The sequence below is a fragment of the Ambystoma mexicanum genome, chromosome 5q (assembly GCF_040938575.1).
Source record: "Ambystoma mexicanum isolate Mex_15411 chromosome 5q, UKY_AmexF1_1, whole genome shotgun sequence".
Classification (NCBI taxonomy): domain Eukaryota; kingdom Metazoa; phylum Chordata; class Amphibia; order Caudata; family Ambystomatidae; genus Ambystoma; species Ambystoma mexicanum.
In genome coordinates this window covers 687439973-687463225 of record NC_090933.1, presented here as the reverse complement: position 1 = coordinate 687463225, position 23253 = coordinate 687439973, and the positions used below count along the sequence as shown (strand labels likewise).

The 23253-nt window shown below is 49.8% G+C and overlaps 1 protein-coding gene across 1 annotated transcript in view; it reads left to right on the top strand.

Annotated features, from left to right (window-relative positions):
• Positions 1-23253, top strand: part of ARFGEF1 (ARF guanine nucleotide exchange factor 1) — a 1973034-nt gene that overhangs the window by 1803347 nt on the left and 146434 nt on the right. The window contains exon 34 of the mRNA XM_069621149.1: positions 12252-12384. Within this exon, the coding sequence (XP_069477250.1) occupies positions 12252-12384 (133 nt within the window). The remainder of the gene's footprint in view (positions 1-12251; positions 12385-23253) is intronic.

Sequence of the window (23253 nt, the reverse complement as noted above, 5' to 3'; positions counted from 1 at the left end):
ATGTGCAGACCCGGGTACTGGACATGCCCTTCGACGGGAACAACCTGTTCTGTTCGGCAAGGCAGTGGACGAGTCACTGCAGGCCATCAAGGCGGACACAGAGACGGCCCGGGCGTGGGTTCTCTCCATCGACGATGGCCGCCCTTTCGGACCTCCGGAGGCAAGTCTCAAGGTGCCTCCAAAGGATTTGGTGTCGGTTCCTCGTCGTACCGCCAAGCGGCCCGTTCATCGTCGCAGGAGGCCTACAGAGGCCGCAGCAAGGCCGGAGGAAGTAGTCGCCAAGGAGGCCAAGGCGCGAAGGCCTCGGTGAAGCAGGATTGAACCGGCCGCAGCATCGGGCCCCCACCGAAGCACCCCGGTGGGAGGCCGGCTGGCGAATTTCGGCAGCGTGTGGGAGTCCATCTCCACCGATCGCTTGGTACTGGACGTGCTGGCCCACGGGCACACTCTGGAGTTCCAAAGAAAGTGCCCCCGTCTACCACCTGTGGCCAGGAAGGAAAACCACGTCCCACAGCTACTTCTGGAGGTACGAGCAATGCTGAAAAAGGGTGCGATAGAACTCGTCCCGAAGAGGCCCTGGGGCTCCGGAGTGTACTCGCGGTACTTCCTCATTCGAAAGAAGACCGGCGGTTGGCGACCCATCCTGGACCTTAGCCGTCTAAACAAATGCATCAAGTCCCAGAAATTCCGGATGGTCACCCTACAGCACGTGCTGGGACAGCTCGAGGAAGGTGACTTCCTATTGTCGCTGGACTTGGAGGATGCCTACTTCCACATCCCCATTCTCAAAGGACATCGAAAGTTCCTACGATTCTTGGTCTAAGGGCGACACTATCAGTTCAAGGCCCTTCCCTTCGGATTGAAGTCGGCGCCCAGGGTCTTCACCAAGGGCCTGGCACCAGTGGCGGGGCGGCTCCGCCTGCAGGGGATCCACGTCTACCCCTACCTGGACGATTGGCACATCCGAGCAAAGTCAAGGGAACTCGCCGTCGATCACACAGCGAAGACCGTCCAACTGCTCACGAATCTGGGATTCTCAATCAACTTCGCGAAATCCCACTTGGTACCGTCGCAAGACGCCCTGTTCCTGGGAGCCAGACTCGACACAGTGGCACGATTGGCCTCGCCGTCGGAGGAGAGGATGAAAGCCATCCTGGGCAAGCTACAACGGCTGTTGACCATGGATGTGGCCAGGGTGAGGTCCATCAAGTCCCTACTCGGCGTGATGTCCTCGTGCATCTACCTCGTACGCCTATGCAGGTTGCCGATGCATCCACTGCAGGAGTTCCTCGACGCCCATTGGATGCAAGCGGCGGGCAGCTTTGAAGACAGGATCTCACTCAACGAGACTTTCCGCCAAGCGATCCGGTGGTAGGGCACCTGCGCGCATCTAGCGGCGGGCATGGACTTCCAGACCCCGGCACATCAGGAAACGACGGACCCCTCCCTGGAAGGATGGGGAGCACACACCGGAGATCTCAACGCAAGAGGCCTTTGGCTCCCAGAGGAGAGGTCACTACATATCAATATGCTGGAGCTCCGAGCCGTGTTCTGGGCCCTCAGGTCGTTCCTTCCGTCCCAAGGTGGTAAGGGTCTTCACCGACAACACCACCACGATTCAGGAAGCCGGGGGCACCAGATCCCCAGCCCTATCCAAGGAAGCGCAGGATCTTTGGCACTGGACCGTTGCCCAGGGGATGTTCCTGGTGCCCTTCCATCTGGCAGGAATAAAGAACACCATTGCCGACTCACTCAGCAGGGAGCTGTGCTCGTGCTACGAGTGGGAACTTCGGCAAAATCAAGTGGATCTCCTATTCCGACGATGGGGCAATCCCCAGATCGACCTATTTGCGACAGCGACGAACGCCAAGTGCCAGAGGTTCGCCAGCAGGTTTCCCTAGCCAGGGAGTATGGGCGATGCCATCTCATTCCCCTGGGACGGCCTGTTCCTGTATGCGTTCCCCCGCCGTTGCAGTTGCTGCTGCGACTCATCAGTCAACTCATATGGTCCCGGTGCAGGATGATCCTCGTCGCACCGGCGTGGCCGAGGCAGATCTGGTTCCCGGACCTTCTGGACATGGCAGCGTCCCCCTGGTCAAACTACCGACGGACGCGGATCTCCTCGCCAGGGAAGGAGGCACCATCCTCCATCACGACCCAGGATCGCTGAACCTGCAGGCCTGGCTCTTGCAGCACTAGAGTTCAGAGGGTACGATATCCCAGCGGACTGCAAGGAGGTGCTTGCAAAGGCCAGGGCGCCCTCGACTCTCAAGTGCTATGGACACAAATGGGAGAGGTTCTCTGTCTAGTGCCGTGAACAGAAGATTAACCCTGTGCGGCACATGCCTCCATCAAGATCCATCTGGCGGCTATCTCCCTCTACACCAGAACTCTGGGGCGGTCATCTCTATGGTCTCATCACCTGGTGAAGGAGTTCATGAAAGGACTGTTCCGATCGTTCCCGCCAGTGAAGGTTCTGGCCCCGGCGTGGGAGCTCAACGTGGTGCTGACCAGGCTCATGGGGCCGCCATTCGAGCCTCTGCATTTGGCACCATTGAAGTTCCTGTCGTGGAAGACTGCGTTTCTTGTGGTCATCACCTCCGCACGACGAGTGGGATAGATCCAGGCCCTCTCCTGTAAACCTCCAAACCTGACATTCCACGAGACGAGGGTAGTGCTGAGGACGCACCCCTCCTTCATGCCCAAGGTGCCGTCGGACTTCCATCTCAACAAGCCCTTGGTATTACTGTTTTGTTCCCCCGTCACCAGGTGAGAGGACTTTGTACTCGCTGGATGTGGCTAGAGCGATGAAGTTCTACATGGACCGCACAAAGAGTCTTCGGAAGACATCACAGCTGTTCGTAAACTTTGGACCTGTGAACCAAGGGAGAAGGCCCTCTCAAAGGCTTCCATTTCCAGATGGCTCTCCACCTGCATCATGCACTGTCACCAGTTGGCAAACCGACCGTTGCCCGGCCGTCCGAGAGCCCATTCAACCAGAGCGATCGCTGCTACCACAGTGTTCTTGTCTGGTGTGCCCCTGCCGGACATCTGCAGGCTGCTACGTGGAGGTCTACGCACACCTTCACGAGATTCTACTGCATCGACCGGGATTCCAGGGAGGAGTCCAGAGTCGGCCAGGCAGTGTTGTGCAACCTGTTCGCTTGAAGGTGAGCCTGGTGAGGAGGTAAGAGATGCTTAATGTTGAGTTTTTGAAATGCTTAATGTCGAGCCTTGCCACCTCCCGTGGTTGTGCATGTGTGTACTGCTATGTATTCTTGTATTCATGAGCATGTGAAACCATGCCAGACCCCATGCTGGAGAAGGAACAAGTTACTTACCTGTAACTGTTGTTCTCCAGCATGGGTCTGGCATGGATTCACATGCAAACCCTCCCTCTTACCCCTCTGCTGCTCTTCTCTTGGTCCTACTGCCATTTCACGTGCTACCAAATCTGAAGATGGCTGCCAGAGGAGGGGCTTAGGTAGAGGGCAGTTATTGGCTGGGGGCAGTATGACCCAGAAACCAGTGATTGGCTACTAGTAGAAAGACAATTCAGAAACGAAACTGAAACTGATTTTTTCTTTACCGAGGATTCCCAGCCTGACGACGGGGAACATTCATGAGCATGTGAATCCATGCCAGACCCATGCTGGAAAACAACAGTTACAGGTAAGTAACTTGTTCCTTCCCGCAAGGCTATGTGCAGTCAAGCAGCAGTTGTGTACGAGCATGTTACACGCTTTGGAGGAAAAAACATAAACTGAGGCTACGGCGCCATGCGCCTATTTATAACATCCGGTGACGTCACCGTCGACGGAGGCCTTCGAGGGACATTGAACCAACGCCATCGATGCAGGACGCCTTCTGCCGAATTCTTTTTCCGAAGCAACGTAGCTGTGGACATTAGATGTAAAAAATTTGGAATACGTTGGAGGAACATCCAGTCGAAAGAATGTTACCAGTTGGTAAGTAACTTGTTCTCTTTGTAACTTGTTCTTTCTCGCCGCTGCCGTCCTTCGCGCAACCCATAAAACTGGATACAGTTCTCGGGTTTGTGCCGCCCTGCTCTCCCAAGGCCTTCTTGTATCTGCAGTTCTTAGTTAGCATCACAGGGCTAATAACTCCTTAGGTTAGCTTTATACCACGTTTCACCTTTTTGTCAAAGACTTTTGACTGTACGAGAGGGGCGTTTACCCTTGACTTTACCCTTGTATGACTGATTTGACTATTCGCCTCCTTTCTTGGTTTCTTTTGTGGCTTCTCTAATCCGCACAATCTCGGCATTCTTCATTCTTGCTGCTTTGGGTTTTCGCTTGCTGTTTCTCGACAACCCAAAAAGCACTTCAAACGTTAATGCCCTTTTCATTTATCAACACAAGCTAGTCTCTCATTTCACTCGCCGGCAGCGGCTGATACAGTTTATCAGGAGCCGTGTAGTCAAGGCTGTTCGGCCAGCGCGGCTAGCCTCCTTTGAGGTCCTCAAACCACACATGTAGGAGGTACCGCTGTGACCTTTTGCAGTAGCAGGGAGTTGCCTCTTTGGGATTCTGCAACCACGTTCACCCAGCAGCTGGTAGGACCACAGCCTTTCATTCGCCTCCTGGTCCTGTCTGCTCTGCTTCCATGGTCACGTCATCTTCCCAGGATTTCCTGCCCTTCCGTTCTTCTGGTCTTGCTCGCTTGCGTTGCCCTTCTCGCCTTGCTCTCCGGGTGCTCTCATGCTCCGCCTTTTATCCCAGTGAAGAAAGGTAACAGGATTCCAGTGCGAGTCATTAAGTTTAAGGGCCTGACTCCGCCTGACCTTGATGTTGGGACATGTCAAACGGACTGGCTGTGTGAGAGTCTGTCTTTCCCTGAAGTGCTTTTTCTGTGCAGCAGAGTATGTGTAGGAAGTGAGGGTGAGGGTGAGGGTGAGGGTGGGGGTGGGGGTGGGGGTGGGGGTGGGTTGTAGAGTTCCTAACTCGTACATGGAACAAGGGTGTTCTACAGCAAAATGGGGACAGGGATACTGCGTCTCTGCTCCAGTTGCCTCACGCCCACTCCCCAGGGACCGCTCATCCAGGTGATCCTCCCGCACTGGTCCACCCCTAGGGTTTGGATGCAATAGCGATAGCCATACTCCGGCCACCTGGACGACAGATCCCAAGGGACTGGTCGGTGAGACACCCTTTGGTTTCTTACACTGGGAAGATATAGTTTTGCTAGATACACAGAGAAAATTATGGGCAAGGAGATAAGCCGGGTAGACTACCAGCGTGGCTGTGCCAGAGCATGGATAATTGAGAAGAGGTGATTTATTGAGGTCACAGAGTGAAATTAGCGAAAACTTTCAGAGATACTATCAAAAACTATTTAGTAAAAGGGAAGAAGATAAAGACCAGGAGATTAGGGACACCCTGATGGATATAGACCTACCCACCTTAACTGTAGAACAAACAGGAGACCTGGGAGGGTGAGGAGTGATTGCTACACTTCCCACGGGTAAGGTGCCAGGGTGAGATGGCATATCAGCTGAATTTCATAAACAATTCATTGGCGAAATTGCCCTGAGGCTGCTCTGGACTTTCGAAGAAGCATATGAAAAAGATAGATTGTCCGGTAGCATGGAAGAGTCTATTATAATCCCAATCTTGAAACTTGGGAAGGAAAGGAAGTATTGCAAATCGTACCACCTGATATCTTTGATTAATCAGGATACCAAGATATTTACAGCGGTCTTGGCAGCTAGATTGCCAATAGTAATTGTGCTAATGGTCCATCCGGACCAACCTGGATATGTCCCGGGGAGGGTGACATCTGAGAACCTCAGGAAATTACACGCAGTCAGAGAAGGAATGCAGGAGTGGGAGAAGGGGTGTGCGGTAGTAGCATTAGATGCTATTAATGCATTTGACTCTGTTAGGTGGGAGTGACTATTCACCACCTTAAGAAGCTTTGAAGTAGGAGAGGGTTTATGAAGTAGATACAAATGCTTTACTCTGGCCCAGTAGCGAGGGTACAGACAGGCAAACAGGTGTTGGGGCAGTTTCCCATCTGCAGAGGCACCCAACAGGAATCCCCCCTGTCCCCCATGTTATATGTCATGGCCCTAGAGCCACTAGCAGTGTTTTTGTGAAGAGAGTTTAGGGACACAGGTCTTCTTGTGAACGGGACACACCATGTCATTTCATTATATGTGGACAAAATGTTATTGTACTTGTTCAGCCCTGAAGATGACCTGGAATCATATCTGGAAGTGTTGGAGAACTTTGCAGAGCTCTCTGGAATAGCGATAAGTAGGGCAAAATCCTGCATATTCCCACTGGCAGGATGGGTAGGAGTGGCAGACTCACAACTCCCGAACCTGGGTTTGTAATGGAAGGTTGACACTTTCAGATAGCTGGGAGTCAATATACATCATGACACTGAAATGACCCACTAAAATAACACGCTGAGGGTAAAAGATGGGATAGTGAACTCGATTAAGTTTTGGGAGAAATTACCCCTCTCAGGGATGAGTAGAATTGCTCTTTTGAAAATGGTTGCCCTCCCCTGATTGCTGTATCACTTCCTGAATGGTCCGTACCTTATACCAAGGCTGTTCTTTGAAGAGTTGAATAGAGTAGTAGGGGGGTTTATATGGAGATCAAGGAGGTGCCGGATTGCCCTGCATATACTGTATAGAGATAGTAAGGATGGAGGAGTGAGGCTCCCCCATCTAGAATTGTTCTACTGGCTGGACAACTCCAACATGTTGCAGGGTGGTTGGCGGACATAGAAACCGTGGAGCATAAGCTGCTGAGCGCAAAACAAAACCCCCTATTTTCTAAAAGAAGCACTGTCGTTAGGGGACAGTAGAATCAGAGACTCCCTCCCCCTGGTCTCCTGCAGCTAGGCAATAAAATCTGGGCCAGGACCAGGGGGTTGCTGAAATTGGGGTAACCATACTCCCCCCACACTCGCATACCCTTAGCAGCGATTTATGTTAAGGACACAGGAGATCTAGTACAGATTAGGACACAGTGGGAGGCCAAAGGGCTGGTGACGATGGAAGACCTGTTTACATCTGATAGGTTCCTGACATTTCAAGAAATAGTGGCGGAGTATGGAATAGGTAGAGGACAGCACTTGACATACCCTAGATTGATACATGAAGTAAAGAAAAGGTGGAAGGGCATTCCGCCCCCCTTAGTAGATGGTGTTCTTGAATTGCTGTTTAGACAGCAAACAAACACAGCGCTCTTTGTTATATAAATACTTAGGTAGTTAATGAACAAGACTCAGATATGAATATGTATAGTCTTCAGGTGCAGGGGAGAAAACGCGATCCTGGCACATGGATCGCACAACAAAGTTCCCACAATGGGGGAACTCCCGTCCCCCGCACACTATCAGTAGCTTAAGAAGCTAGACTGTTACAAAAAATAATGTTGGTTCATAAATCATGTAAAGCAATTCAATGTGCTAAGGTCATGGTTAGTTTCATCGGTCATATATTATTATTCAACATAAATTTGTGTTTCATAACTTCAACTCAATCATGAATCTTGAAATGTCCATTCATAATGTCTTCCTTTATTGTTGCAATGCCCAACGCGTTTTGACCTATCAATTGCTGTTTGTCACATCTGAGGGAGGGCACAGTGTGTCCAGGTTGTATCAAGGACTTCTGGGGACAATAACGAGAGAAGCTCAAAGGGAGGAGTAAATAGGAAACAGAGACATAGGCAGAGAATGGCCCCAGCATTGGCCTGCCCGAAAAAAGGTCTTGAGAAATCCCTGACTGAAGTTGACCCAGTTGTACGTGCATCATAGGGCCTACATGACACTGTTAGGGAGAATACTCATTTATGGCTAATTTCCCTTACTTAGTGAGTCCCTCAGCAGCTTTGCTGGATTTCTGGGGTTTATTTTTTCCACCTGGTAAGAGTGGGAACCTTTTTCCCACTCTTACATGTGTTTTGCCATGTGTATCTCTACTGTTTGTGTGATCTTGGGCTCTGGCGCCACACCACTCCATTTGCCCAACGTTTTGTGTGTGTGACACAGGATTGCCTCTGAGAATTCCCACTGACTCCATTTTTCTGGGGCTGACTACTGTCCCCCAGAAACAGGTAAAGTTGCCATTTACTTTATGTAGTCATTTACACTGCAGACCCAATACACCCCATTTTACATGGAGTATTGGAAAGGGTTAATTCCTACTCCTTTTTGTCTGCGCCTCTTGGAGCTTTGTTTCGCTCCCTTAACACGAAGACTTGGCTGGTGGCAGTGGTACCTACCCTATCTTTTCTACCGCGATTATAGTATATAAATGTGGTACTGTTTTAGGCTATTGTATTAGTCTCAAACTTAAATCCGCTTGACCAAATACTTTGTATTTTGGTTCCGGTCGGGTTTTATCGCCATTTCTTTATGTTAAAATCCTTCTTGTGTTTTACTTTGCGCGGTAAACCAGGTTTGCCTTCTTTGTTCGCCGACCTTTGGCGTCTGGGTGTTTAGGTGGGCTGAATGTGAGGAAGGGGTTTAGTCACCCCCTGCATAGGATCTCCTTGGAGACCCAAGTCGCACTTTTTGTCGATTGGCTGAGGTGGTTGTCTGGGCCGGACAGCCCCCCTGCTGTGTGATTGACAGCCAGGCTGTGTGAATGGGGGATTTTGGCATAAAAGGCAGGACTCTTGGGCTGGAAGTCAGAGTCGCCACTGGAACTGCAAAGAACTGAAGAGAAGCAGAGAAAAAGACGGTTGCTGCAACTCCCGAGTCCCGGTTTAGCCCTGCTGCAGTCCGGAGCCATCTACCCTTCAACGACAAGAGAAGATCCAATCTGGAGTCTTCTTCCCTTGAGCCTGGTGGGATCAACCAGCTCACCTTCCACAGTCAGAGGAACCTCTTCTTCAGCTGTAGTGGTCCGGATAGCCATCTGAAGAGCCTCTCCTGTTTTAAAGGAGCGCACCTTTTATTTACCGTTGCTTCGCTGCTGCTGGCCTCATCCCTGGGTAGAGCAGATCGCTCCAGCCGTCGTCCTTCTTGTCCCCACGACTGAAGCTCCAGGAACTGTGAGTCTGCAGGAACTACCAGGAACAACTGCCATAGCACCAGCTTTTCTTCAAACGAATAAGGCACTGTGTCCAGCTTCGAGGAATTGGGGTGAACCCTTTCTCCTCACCCAAGGCTTGTCCTTGTCTTCCTTCCCTCTTATAACTTTTGCTTCCCTTTTGACAATATCCAAGTACTCCTGGCAATCTCGAATCGTGAACTGTTCTAACCTTGTGATCCTCGACAACAGGGCCCTGTCCCATTTGACACTGGCGCAGGCCTATTGACTTTTATCTACGTTTTAGAAAGTGTCCTCTGATTCCAGCTGTCTTGACAAAAGTATTGCCTAGGATTTTTATCCCCTATTCTCTTGTGTTAATTCATGTGCTAAGTGTGTTTGTTTGACTGTGGTAACAGTTCTTCTCGCGGGTATGCCTTTCTTTCGTAAGACCGAATTGTCATTACTGTCAAAAAGTGATCGCCTAGTAAACCACGTTAACGTCTTTGTTTCACAACACTGGTCTGTCAAATCCAATGTACTTACTTTGAATTGATCTGCACAAGGGGAATTGGTTGTAGTGTATTTGAAGTGTGGTTTTAATTTAGTAGAAGTGAAGTGTTTTGTGAACAGATGGTTTAAAAATAAATGTACTTATACTTTTTAACCAGAAACCTTGAGTCAGTGTTCGCTTGAGTCACAGTAATTGTAGTCCTTTGTGTAATCTCTACTACTGCTCATTTGCTCGTGAGATACGTCTGGCTGCTCAGCCATTGCTACCACTTTTGCTGTGTAGTACAGGCTTGTACCAATGGTGAAATTGTACTACCACTTGTAGTCTTAATTGTGTGTAGTGGTCCCTAAGGGCACTGCACAGGATTCTGCCTAACAGACACCACACCTAATTATGCAATTTCCAGGCTCGGACGTGAAGAAGTGTCTGAGGGGAGGGGAGCACAGATTTGATGCATATGTTTTGGGCTTGTCCTGTGGCCCAAGGGTTCTGGCAGGAGATAGAAGAGAGGCTCAGAGGAGGAGGCATTAATTATAAATGGACCCTGGAAGCCTGTCTACTGGGAGCGTTTAGGTGCCCTAAAAACGGTTCCATGTGATAGTGTCCCTGCAAAAGTGTCGCCAAAAAATAGCTGTCGTTTGCAGGGACATTATCATATTGAACATGCGAGGTGCACCCCTGCAAGCCCCAAAACCTTTTTTTTTTTACCGGGGGACACCCCGGCAATCCCTGCTCCCCTTGACCCTATGTATATATGGTCACCATATATAAAGTCCCCACAGCCTTTTCCTGGCAACCGTTCTGTATGGCGATCATATATATGGGGATAATATTACCGGATACCTTAAAAATGCTATATCAGAAAACAGGATGATCGATCTTGCCTGGGTATTGGCAAAGAGAAGGATTGCCATGGCATAGAAATCGAGGCAGGGTCCACGCATAAAGGAGTGGTGGGGGGATCTGAGGCGTTGGTTGGCAGAGGCTACGGTGTGGTACGAGGTGATCTAGGCTGGTAGGGGAGAAAACCTAGCAAACGTGACGACCTGGAATGCTTTAGTACCTACATTGTTCAGCTCCCCAGATGATAAACCTCCCTGAATCCCAACAGTGGAGAGACAATAGGGGCGAGAAAGGATCAAGGGCAAAGGAAAACTGCTGATTAGGGAGAATTAGTTTTGAGTACGTCAGGAGGAAGGAGGGAAAAAGGAACCGGCGAGCTTCTGGTAGGAAATTAGCCATGTGTGTTGTTGTTATGGTTTGTTTGGGTGAGATGGGGAGGGCTACGGGGAGGGGAGGACATTTCAGCTGAATAGTACTTAAGATGCAACAAATGTGATGTTATACTGTGTTTACCAAGTGTAAAAAACAGAGTTTAAACAAAAAATGCCTGGTGGACCATGCACACTGCTCTGAACTGGTTCTAGTTGACCACCCAAGGCCAATGCAGCTGGCAAGATATGATCAACACACCTAACTCCAGGAAACCCAGGTGCCGCATTCAGGACCACCTTTAATAGTCTGATCATATAAGTGGGACATCCAAAGGACCATGAATTGCAATAGTACCGCTAACCATAGTGCCTGTGACAACAGTTTAAAAAAATTCTAAGCAAAGAAGAGGCAAGATTTTTCGTAGGTGGTCGAATTTTACCCTGATAACAGAATTTACCCGAGAGACAAGGGGCAGATTCTTATCAAACTGTAATCTAAGGTTTAGAAATGCACCCACCTTTTAGGAAGGAAAAGAGACTGCTTAGTCTCTTAAGTATGTCAGATTTAAATTGGGACCTCCAGACAAACCAATATTTGGCTATCATTGCACCATCCCCTCACTTCTATGACCAGACTTGCACTTCAATGTTTCCTGTATGGGGGATGTGCTTAACTTATTAGAGCAGAACCCTGGTGGGACGTGCATAACTGATTAGAGCAGAAATCCTCTGAAAGGGGACACACCTGCTGCCCAAGTCCCCACCTCTTACATTAGTGAAGTCACGGCGTGGGGCCTCCTCCCATCTGATGCATTCTTTGACTATGGTGTTGGGGCAATTTTTCTACCCATATGGTTCACTGCAGATGTAACACAGCACACTTAGCAGGCAGTGTCCGCAGAGGGAGCCTTGGTGCCTGCTTGCACACAGAACTGCTATGAAGATTCAGAGTGACACGTTAAATTGAAGTAATAATATATGGTTCTTTAAAAGGAGGCTTCACAGGGTATCCTATGTTTTAATGTCATACAGTAATGTTTAGTGGCTCTCAGTGGGATTTTCTTCCTTCTGGAATGCCTGTGTGTGCACAAGCTGGAAACAAAACCGCAAAGTTAACACAGAATGAGTGTGGACCTCCTGAGCCACAGAATGCACGCTGTGAACTAATGATGTGCAGTGAGTGACCCCCATCCTTTAAGAATGTCTCTGCCCAGGGTCTTGATGCTGTAAGTGTGTGGGGTGAAAAATAGAAGCAGATGTCACAATGCATTGCTTGCGATAATCTCCTTGGGGTGGGCGAGGAGGAACTAAGGGAAATGATTGGTCTAGAGGGAGCTCATGGCAAAATAGATCAGCGGTTGGGTTTAGGTCTTTTAAGTATTGTTGGCCCTGGTTAAACTATCAGGAATGTGCTTTGAAGGCATAGAATGCAATTTAATCTACTGTGAATTACTGTTTTGAAAATGCACATCAAACGTGAGCTTAATTTACAGGTTATATTTTTCAGGATACTGTGTCTCAGAAGTCTGTGGACATTCATGAAACTGCTCACCTAAGATCTGCTGATAACAGACATCATGTTCCGCCCATTGCAGGGTCCCCTGTCAATGAGGTCCAACACAATGCCAAGCCTACAGCGAGTAAGTCGTTCATAAATATGCACTTTCGTCATTTTGATTTATCACTTCAAAGGCAATATTTTAGACCTTTGTTTAAATGCTATCAGTTATTGATTCTTCATATTAGCTGCCTTTCCACTCTGTAAACTGTGTGGGTATACGAAGATTACTTATTCACATGGTACTAAAAAGGAAAGCATATCCAAATGTTTCACAACCCTCCCATCGCATGCACATACCCTTGCCAAATGTTGCCCTTTACGTTTCCATTGAGAGACCTGTTGTATCTTGGATGTGCCTTTCCTACTGTTGCCATGCAAGTCTGGAATGTTATGAATGCCGATGTATAAGATAAGGGCAGGGACCCTATTTTTTAAAGGGGGCCTGACTCCAGAGGGTTTAAGCAGAATTGTCGAAAGGGATGGAGTCAAAAGCTACTCTTGTCATTGACGCTCTGGTGGTCACCTTTTATAAGCAGTGGAGCTAGTATGGCATGTATCAGCTAGCTCTTGAAAAGGAACACAGAGAAGTGGGAATGTTTACAAACAAGAACAATACATTTTATTTACACATATATATGCCATCATAGGCACAGAAAATTTGCATTGCATACAGTCAAGAATTGATTGTGCATATAGGTGTGTTAGTAAATCGAAGTGTTACCTGACACTATCCGGGGACACGAATACAGCTCGCAGCAAGCATAGAAGACCCCGCGCAAATCCGTGGTGACAGATAGTGACACTTTCTCCACTACCTAACACCTGGCCTCCATTTCTGCTACACCAGAGACCCCCTGCCCGGTCCTCGGACACAAACCTAAGCCAGACATATGATGGATAAAGGGAAAAAAGGCCCTCCTGTGTGGAAGATATTTAGGAAGTATGAGATAATAGGAGTAGAGATGCTGCAACTCAGGGATGCCACAGAGGCTGACCTGGGCTCGGACAAGCTAAAGGGAAAAAAGGCCCACCTGTCGCGCTTCTCAAAGTGAAATGTTGACACAAGTAGTAAGTTGCAAAGAATAAACGGTTTTTAATTTTAAATCGTAAGTATGAAAACATGCAAGTCAAAGGACTGGTTAGTTGAAAACATAGAAAAGAAGCATATGTGAAAAAAGAGTCTTTTTTTCAAAGTTGAATCTTATCAATACAGGGGTATGGTGTCCTTAGTTGATTTCACTAAGTTGGTGATAGAGTCCAATCAATGCAAAAATTATAGAGTCCTTTGTTGCTTTCACTTAGCCTTTAGTTGTTTTCACTAAATCTGTGATGGATTCCCATCAAATGTGAAATTCTAATGTCTTTAGTTACTTTCACTAAGTCTTGAGATTAGAATCAAAGTTTCAAAAAAGAAGATTGCAGGTTGGCTAGGGCCTGGAATGTCCTTAGTTGCTTTCACTAAGTCTTGGTAGTAAGATCAAAGTTTCAAAAAGAAAATTGCAGATTGGCTGTGGCCTGAATTTTTGATGATAGATCCTGATTCTTGGTTCAAGTGCAGTTGACTCTTTAGTTAGAGTAGTTCCTTGAGTAAGTAGTCCTGTGCTGGACTCGACCAGCACACCGATGACTACATACACATGGCCATTACACACCTCCGAGATCTCAACTGCTATGAAACAATCAGCGATAACCCGTTCACCTTAATAGGGGAAAGATGGAAAATCATGAGCAGCCACTGGAAAGACTTTGAACTACTAACAGAAGAAGAATACCAATATATGATCACAACACACCCCATAACACCGACTATATACTTTCTACCCAAAATCCACAAAAAAATGTACCAACCTACCACCAAGCAGGCCAATTATCAACGGCATTGGATCCATCACTGAACTCATCTCAAAGTATATAGACCACCAACTTCAACCATTGGCAAATTCACTTGCATCATACATTAGAGACACCACCCACATCATTCAACTCACTGACAACATCCCCTGGAACAAAGACTACTGGCTGATAACCATGGATGTTACATCACTAGACACCAGCATCCTGCACGATAAACGACTCACAACCACTGAGTATTTCTTGAAAACCCATTCCATTTCCTTCAACGACCACAATAACATGATTCTAGAGATGCTACAATTCACACTACAGAACAATATCTTCATCTTCAACAAAACTCTTTACCGGCCGATACAAGGTACAGCCATGGGTGCGAAATATACCCCGGCATACGCAAATCTTTATATGTGACACTTTGAAATAGAATTCGCATGGCAACACCCATCATTTACCCACCTCAACAATATTTTTTGGGCTAGATACATCGATGATATTTTTTGATTTGGAACGGATCACTATCAGTATTTCAGTACTATTTCAACTATCTCAACCACAAGACATACAATCTCAAATTAACTATGGAACAAAGCCAAACAAGCATCAATTTCCTGGACATTACCTTCTACATTGAAAACGACACAAAATGTACAACACTCTATACTAAACCAACAGCCGTTAACAGCATACTTCATGCATCTTGCAGTCATCCCAAACATATAATTTGCAATATACCCTTTGGTGAAATCTTGAGGGTAAAAAGGAACTGCACCAAAGATGATGATTTCATCCAAAAAACCACAACAACAGTAGAGGCTATCCAACTAAACTTGTTAACAACAGCTATTGGAAATCTTTAACCAGGACAAGGCAATCACTGCTACAAGTCAAGTCAAAAATTAACTCTGCCACTTCAAATATAAACAGGAAAATTAGTTTCATCACAAACTACAGTTCGAATAATTTAACCATTCGGAAAACTCTTACCAAATATTGGAACATTCTCAAATCAGACCCTGATCTCACGACCATATTGGAAGCCAAACCAACCATCACTTTCAAGAAGGCCAAAAACCTTAAGGATGAATTAAGTCCATCGCACTTTGAAATTAACACCTCTGCCAGAAACCCTAATCAACAGACCATGTGGCTACAAAAACCATCCAAAGGAAGTTACAAATGTGGTGAATGTTCCATGTGCAAGTACTCAGATAATGCTAGTACCACCGTTACCAAACCCAATGGCACTATCCACACCATTCAACATTTCATCAACTGTAATAGCAAATTTGTTATATACATCATCAAGTGTCTCTGTAACAAGCTATATATTGGAAGTACCATCAGAAAATTAAAAACGAGAATCAGCGAACATATTTGGGCTATCACCAATCGGGACCTAAGATCTCTGCTAGCCAACCATTTTTTGGAATCACACCAACCGACCCAGATCAACCAACTCAAATTCAATGGAATTGTTAAACTCAAACCTGCCCCCGAGGAGGCAATATGGAACAAAAATTAAGACAAGAAGCACGCTGGATCTCTCTAATGGACACCTGCAACACCGGACTGAACACCGACCAGGAGCTATGTTACTTCTTGTAAAGCCCGTGACTGGTCACATCTACCAACACCAACATCATCCCATTACTCACAATTCAAGTAACAGCATAACTTCGACACAATAACAATGTTATAACAGTTCTTCAATTTTCCAGTCTACCACTCATTAACCATTCTCTGTCACCGTTCACGTTCAACTCATCCTGACCTTAATACCCTCACCACTCCACCAATGTCCATCTTTGACCATTGATCTTTATGTCACAGCCTCTTTGATGCAAATTCTGAGCATGTCTTGTGCTTTCTAAACACTCACTTCATGACCTAGATGATCATGACTTACGTACTCCACCTATTATCTTATTCAGCCAACACCAGGCTAGCATCTATTGTCCCATTCATTTCAGTTCCTCATTTTCAGTGCATCATATTTTTCTATTTTTGAAAATCTCTCTTCATATTGTTTGTACTTATCTACCATATATTACTGGAGAACTCCACCCGTCATTTTCCAATTTGACTCACCTCCCCATCTTTAACCTCATTCACCCGTTATTGCCTGTGCTAACACCAGGCCATTACCTACTTGTCCATCTAACCTGAGCGCAACACATCTCGTCTGAAATTGAGTCATATCATGGACGCGATTAAGTCATCATGCAGCAACGCACGTGCGTAGGGTGTCATCGCGCACACTTTACTCAGCAACACTACGCGCCATAAATACTGTGCCAACACCAGGCAATTACCCACTTGTCCATTTAACCTAAGTGCAACATATCTTGTTTGTAATTGAGCCACATTCATTTCACTCTTTCCCAAGCAATCTTGCTTTTGTTTCTAAAACATGAAGGCTTCTAAAAACCGCAAATTTTGCGTGGGCGCGATGACATCATCACGCAGCAACGTGCGTGCGTATGGCGTCATCACACACAAGTTACTCAGCGCGCAATAAATACACCGTCCTAAAACAGAACGGCAGCAGGAATCGAACGAGAAGGACCTCATCTCCTAGCAGTAAGCAGCTTTCTACCCAGCATTATGTTAAACTATTCTCACCTTGGCCCATTTTAATCTTGCATTTTTTCCAAATAGTGATGAGTACAGCCATTTTTGCATTATAAACTGCCCTTACGGCCTCTCACCTGCACTATTTCAACTGCCCACCGCTAGCCTTTGCACAGCCACATTTATCGTTGTGTGCTCTCCGCTCAACCCAGAATTATCCTCATTATCTACATGCATAGTACTCTGCTGTAGCTATTGTACACCTTTTAGCCCTTCAATCCAAGACCATATTTTCTCCAGCATGGGGTCTGGCATGGAATCACATGCTCATGAATATTCCCCGTCGTCAGGCTGGGAATCCTCGGTAAAGAAAAAATCAGTATCAGTTTCGTTTCTGATCTGTCTTTCGTAGTAGTAACCAATCACTGATCTCTGCGTCATACTGACCACAGCCAATGACTGCCCTCTACCTAAACCCCGCCTCTGGCAGCCATCTTCAGATTTTTACCGCACGTTCAAGTGTTGGGATCCTCGTGCTATTGCTCTCGAGCGTTAGTGCTTTTTTCACGTTTTTTCTCAGAAGAATTTCTCTTTTTTCGGTCAAAAGAGCCTCAAGCTCCACCGTTTCTTCATCCGATTAACGGGGACCCGTGTCGGATTCGTCTACGCCCCTCAAGGGTAAAGATTTCGTCGAGCCACGCTTTTGGAGGACTCCAGAAGTTTCTCAGGCCCATCTCGGACATGGCCCAGGAGAAGGGAAGCTCGACGCCCGGAAAGCTGTTTAGGGTCTGCCCTGGATGCCAGCTTCAGAATGTCTTTAAGGAGGACGAACACTCCCTTTGCCTTTACTGCCTACATGAGGACAAGACGCATGTGGAGAAGGACTGTGCGTTTTGCGGCAATATGTCGGAGCGGACCATGAAGGACCGCCATCAACGTCTCGCCAACTGGCTGGAAGGAAAGAGCCCGTCAGGTGAGAAGAAGAAGTCCGAGCGGTCTTCTAAGACCTTTGAGGGCGCCCCGGCGACGGGGGTCCAACAGAAGGCCAAGCACCACGAGTCCGCTGGCACTGGGAGCGCCGAACGGTCGGGCTCTATGGGCGGCAGGCAGGGCGCCTCCTCCCCGGCGCCATCAACCACGAGCCAACGCTCTGGCTCGGGTAAGAGGAAGGCCGAGCACCCGGCAAAGCTCCTGGGGAGACCCCGGTCGAGCTCGAAGGCCCCATCGTCGGGGGAGCGAGGCGGTGACCCTCCCCCCAAGGAGAAGGCGGTGAGTGTACCTAAGGTGGTGGAAGCCTTAATCCACCTGGCCAAGGCCTCTATCGAGACAGCCGCGGCGGCCCTGGCTCAGCCTGTGGAGGCTACACCAGTGGTGGCGACCTCGGGGCCCAGAGTCTCCCTGCCACCGCGGAGGGAGTCCTCTTTCATGCCCATCGACAGGACCCCCGTGAAACCTCCGACGGAGAAGAAAAAGGGGGGGCAGGAGGTCGTCGTGGATTCGGCCTCAACCTCTGAGGAGGAGCTGATCGAAGTCTTAAGCCACGGCGTTGGCGTGGAAGAAGACCTGCCCGTCGGGAGGGACCCCGACGTGGGAGACGACGAGAACGTCGAGGGTGCCAATGGGGCTCCTGACCGCCCCTCGGACTCCCCTCAACCAGTGCCGCAAGACAACTCGGCGGCCATTTTGTTGGCTATACAGTCCTTATGCTCGGAGATAAGGACGAGACTGTCGTTACCACCAATGGAGGAACCGCTCCCGACGGGGGACCCGGAGCCAGGCCCTTCTGGGAGCCCTCCCCCTAAGAGAAGAAGGATTCATCCTCCACCTCCTTTTCAGCCATCGCGCCCTGTTAACCCCTCCTCCCCGTCCACGACACGTGGGGATGATACGGGGACTGACACGGCCGCGACGGGTACAGACGACGAGGTTTACAACGAGGATCTCCCGTCGTCACCTCCCACCCGGGCTTCCCCGCCCGACGAGATTGGATCGTTTCACTCCATGATCGCTAGGGCATCCGAGCTTTTCCAGCTCTGCCCGGAAGAGAAGAAGGAAGGTTTCCTTTATCAACAGCACGAGACCAAGAGGAAGACGGTCCTCGCTGTACCTCTACTAGACGATATTTGGGATGAGGGCCTAGCCCTCCTCAAGAACCCATCCACAACGCCGTCTAGAAGGGATCGGTACGAGAAGAAGTACCGGGTCCCGGACGCGGCCCCCTTGTACCTTCGGGCACAGCCGACCCCGGACTCGGTCGTCTCCGCGGCGGCCAGGAAGAAAGCGGGGGGGGGCGCGGCCTCTACGCCGACCTCCCCGCCGGACGGCGAGGGAAAGAAATTAGACACGATGGGACGCAGAGTCATCTCGTCGGCAGACGACGATTAAGGCGGCCAACGCCTTGGCTATCGTAGCCCGCTACGACAGGGAGTTGTGGCACAAACTGGCCCCCCTGCTCGACTTCCTACCAGACGACAAGAGGGCGGAAGCCCTAGAGATCTTGCAGGAAGGAGAGGTGGCGTCGGACCACACCATTACGATTGCGACGGACATCGCTGACACTGGATTTCGCCAGTTGGGCAACGGCGTGTGCCTTAGGCGGCGTGGATGGCTCAAGGCTACTGACTTCCGTCAGGACGTGCAGACTAGAGTCTTGGACATGCCGTTCGACGGAAACAACCTGTTTGGGAAAACAGTGGACGATTCCCTTCAAGCCATCAAGGCGGACACGGAGACGGCCCGGGCTCTTGGGGTTCTCCAGCAACAGCGGCCGCCCTTTCGGAGCGGAAGAGGCAAACAGGGTGCCTCCAAAGGTTCCAGCGGCGGATTTTCCACCTACCGTCAAGCGGCCCGTTCGTCGTCACAGGAAGCTTACAGGGGACGAGGCAAGTCAGGCGGACCCTGCCGTCGTCGACAAGGAGGACAAGGCGGCAAAGCCTCGTCGAAGCAGGACTGAACCGGCCGTGGGGTCGGGCCCCCACCGAAGCACCCCGGTGGGAGGCCGGCTGGCGAGCTTCGTCAGCGTGTGGGAGTCCATCTCCACCGACCGTTGGGTGCTGGACGCCATAGCTCAGGGTCACGCACTCGAGTTTCTAAAGAGGTGCCCGCGCGTCCCCCCTGTGGCCAGGAAAGAACATCACGTCCCTCAACTTCTCTTGGAGGTAAAGGCGATGCTCAAGAAGGGCGCCATCGAGCTTGTCCCAAAGAGGCTTCGGGGCTCCGGAGTTTACTCAAGATACTTCCTCGTGAAGAAGAAGACGGGAGGATGGCGTCCCATCCTGGACCTACGACGACTGAACAAATTCATCAAGGCACAGAAGTTCCGGATGGTCACCCTCCAACACGTCCTGGGTCAACTGGAGGAGGGCGATTTCCTGTCGTCGTTGGATTTGGAGGATGCCTACTTCCATATCCCCATTCTAAAGGGACACCGAAAGTTTCTCAGGTTCGTGGTCCAAGGGCGTCACTACCAGTTCAAAGCCCTTCCCTTCGGATTGAGGTCGGCACCCAGGGAGTTCACCAAGTGCCTCGCACCGGTGGCGGCGCAGCTGCGCCTAGAGGGGATCCACGTCTACCCCTACCTAGACGACTGGCTCATCCGAGCAAAGACGAAGGAGCTCGCCATGGAGCACACGGCAAGGACCGTCCAACTACTCACGGACCTGGGATTCTCCATAAACTACGCCAAGTCCCACCTGGTGCCCGCGCAAGACGCACTGTTTCTGAGAGCGAAGCTAGACAGTGTCGCTTCTGGCCTCTCGGTTGGAGGAAAGGACGAGGGCCATCTTGGGCAAGGTGCAGCGGATGCTGGCTGCGGACGCGGCCAGGGTCAGGTCCATCAAGTCCCTCCTCGGAATGATGTCTTCTTGCATTTATCTCATCCGCCTGTGCAGGCTCCGGATGCGCCCGTTGCAGGAGTTCCTGGACGCGCGTTGGATCCAGACGACGGGCAGCTTCGAGGAGAGGATCACACTCGACGAGAGTTTCCGACGAGCGATCCGGTGGTGGGGCACCCGCGCGCATCTGACGGCGGGCATGGACTTCCAGACCCCCGGCCACCAGGAGACAGTGACCACGGATGCCTCCCTGGAAGGGTGGGGAGCGCACACCGAAAATCTGCACGCGAGAGGCCTTTGGCTTCCGACGGAGAAGTCCCTCCATATCAACGTCCTGGAGCTCCGTGCAGTGTTTTGGGCCCTCAGGTGCTTTCTTCCGTCCCTCAAGGGCAAGGTGGTGAGGATCTTCACCGACAACACCACCACCATGTTCTACATCAGGAAGCAGGGCGGTACCAGATCCCCAGCCCTGTCCAAGGAGGCGCAGGATCTGTGGCATTGGGCTGTCGCCCAAGGGATGTTTCTGGTGCCGTTTCATCTGGCAGGGATAAAAAACACCATCGCCGACTCGCTCAGCAGAGAGCTGCGCTCGTGCCACGAGTGGGAACTACGACAGGATCTAGTGGACCGCCTCTTCCGACGGTGGGGCACACCCCAGACCGATCTGTTCGCGACGGCGACGAACTCCAAGTGCCGGAGGTTCGCCAGCAGGTTTGCCCAGCCGAGGAGCATGGGCGATGCTTTCTCGTTCCCCTGGGAGGGCCTGTTTCTATACGCGTTCCCTCCATTGCCATTGCTGATCCGGCTCATCAACCAGCTCAAGAGGTCACGGTGCAGGATGATCCTCGTCGCACCTGCGTGGCCGATATGGTTCCCGGACCTTCTGGAATTGTCAGCGTCCCCGTCAATCAAGCTGCCACTGGACGCGGATCTTCTCTCCAGGGAAGGAGGCGCCATCCTCCATCACGACCCGAAGTCGCTGAACTTGCAGGCCTGGCTCCTGCAGTGTTAGAGTTTGGAGGATACGACATACCGGCCGACTGCAGAGAGGTTCTTGCAAAGGCCAGGGCGTCCTCAACTCTTAAATGCTATGGACACAAATGGAAGAGGTTCTCTGTCTGGTGCCACGCACAGAAGATTAACCCTCTACGGATTCTGACGCTGGCCAAGGCTGGACTGGCGCACGCGTCCATCAAGATTCATCTTACTGCGATCTCCCGATACACCAGAACCACGGGGTGGACGTCTTTGTGGTCTCATCGTCTGGTGAAAGAATTCATGAAGGGACTGTTCAGATCGTTCCCGCCGGTGAAGGCTTCGGCCCCGGCGTGGGAGCTCAACGTGGTGCTGACCAAGCTCATGGGACCTCCGTTCGAGCCTCTGTACTCGGCTCCGTTGAAGTTCTTGTCGTGGAAAACAGCGTTTCTTGTGGCCATCACCTCCGCATGAAGAGTGGGAGAGATCCAGGCCCTTTCCTGCAAGCCCCCGTACTTGACTTTTCACGACACGAGGGTAGTGCTCAGGACGCACCCCTCCTTCATGCCCAAGGTGCCGTCGGACTTCCACCTCAACGAACCCTTGGTGTTGCCTGTTTTCTTCCCGTTGCCTTCGTCGCCGGCCGAAAGGACTTTGCACTCGCTGGATGTGGCTAGAGCGCTGAAGTTTTACGTGGACCGCACAAAGTGTTTTCGGAAGACGTCACAACTTTTTGTGAACTTTGGACCTGTCAATCAGGGGAAGGCTCTCTCAAAGGCCTCCATTTCCAGATGGCCCTCCGGCTGTATCCCATTCCACCAGAGCGATCGCAGCTACCACGGCGTTCCTATCTGGTGTGCCCTTGCTGGACATCTGCAGGGCTGCTACGTGGAGGTCGACGCACACCTTCACGAAATTCTACTGCGTCGATCGGGATTCCAGGGTCGGCCAAGCAGTGCTGCGCAATCTGTTTGCCTAAGGTGAGCCGGGTGAGGAGGTAAGAATTGCTTAATGTTGAGTTTGATGTAATGCTTAATGTTGAGCCTTTGCCACCTCCCGTGGTTGTGCATGTGTGTACTGCTATGTATTCTTTATTCATGAGCATGTGAATCCATGCCAGACCCCATGCTGGAGAAGGAACAAGTTACTTACCTGTAACTGTTGTTCTTTAGCATGGGTCTGCCATGGATTCACATGCGAACCCTCCCGCCTACCCCTCTGCGGCTCTTCACTTGGTCATACTGCCACTTCACGTGCTACCAAATCTGAAGATGGCTGCCAGAGGCGGGGTTTAGGTAGAGGGCAGTCATTGGCTGTGGTCAGTATGACGCAGAGATCAGTGATTGGTTACTACTACGAAAGACAGATCAGAAACGAAACTGATACTGATTTTTTCTTTACCGAGGATTCCCAGCCTGACGACGGGGAATATTCATGAGCATGTGAATCCATGCCAGACCCATGCTGGAGAACAACAGTTACAGGTAAGTAACTTGTTCCATACGGTACATTGATGCTCTTGAACCCCACTACATGAGCACCTTCAAATATGTACATTTCTATTATTTCAGATCAGACTATTTACAACAATTTTCACATGCCTCATTTGAGTGTGCAGAATATACAACAACCACATTCTTGACTCCACAAACCTGTAAGTACTAAATTTCTGTAATTATGAAACCGCACAGAGTTCCTACTATAAGATCACTATG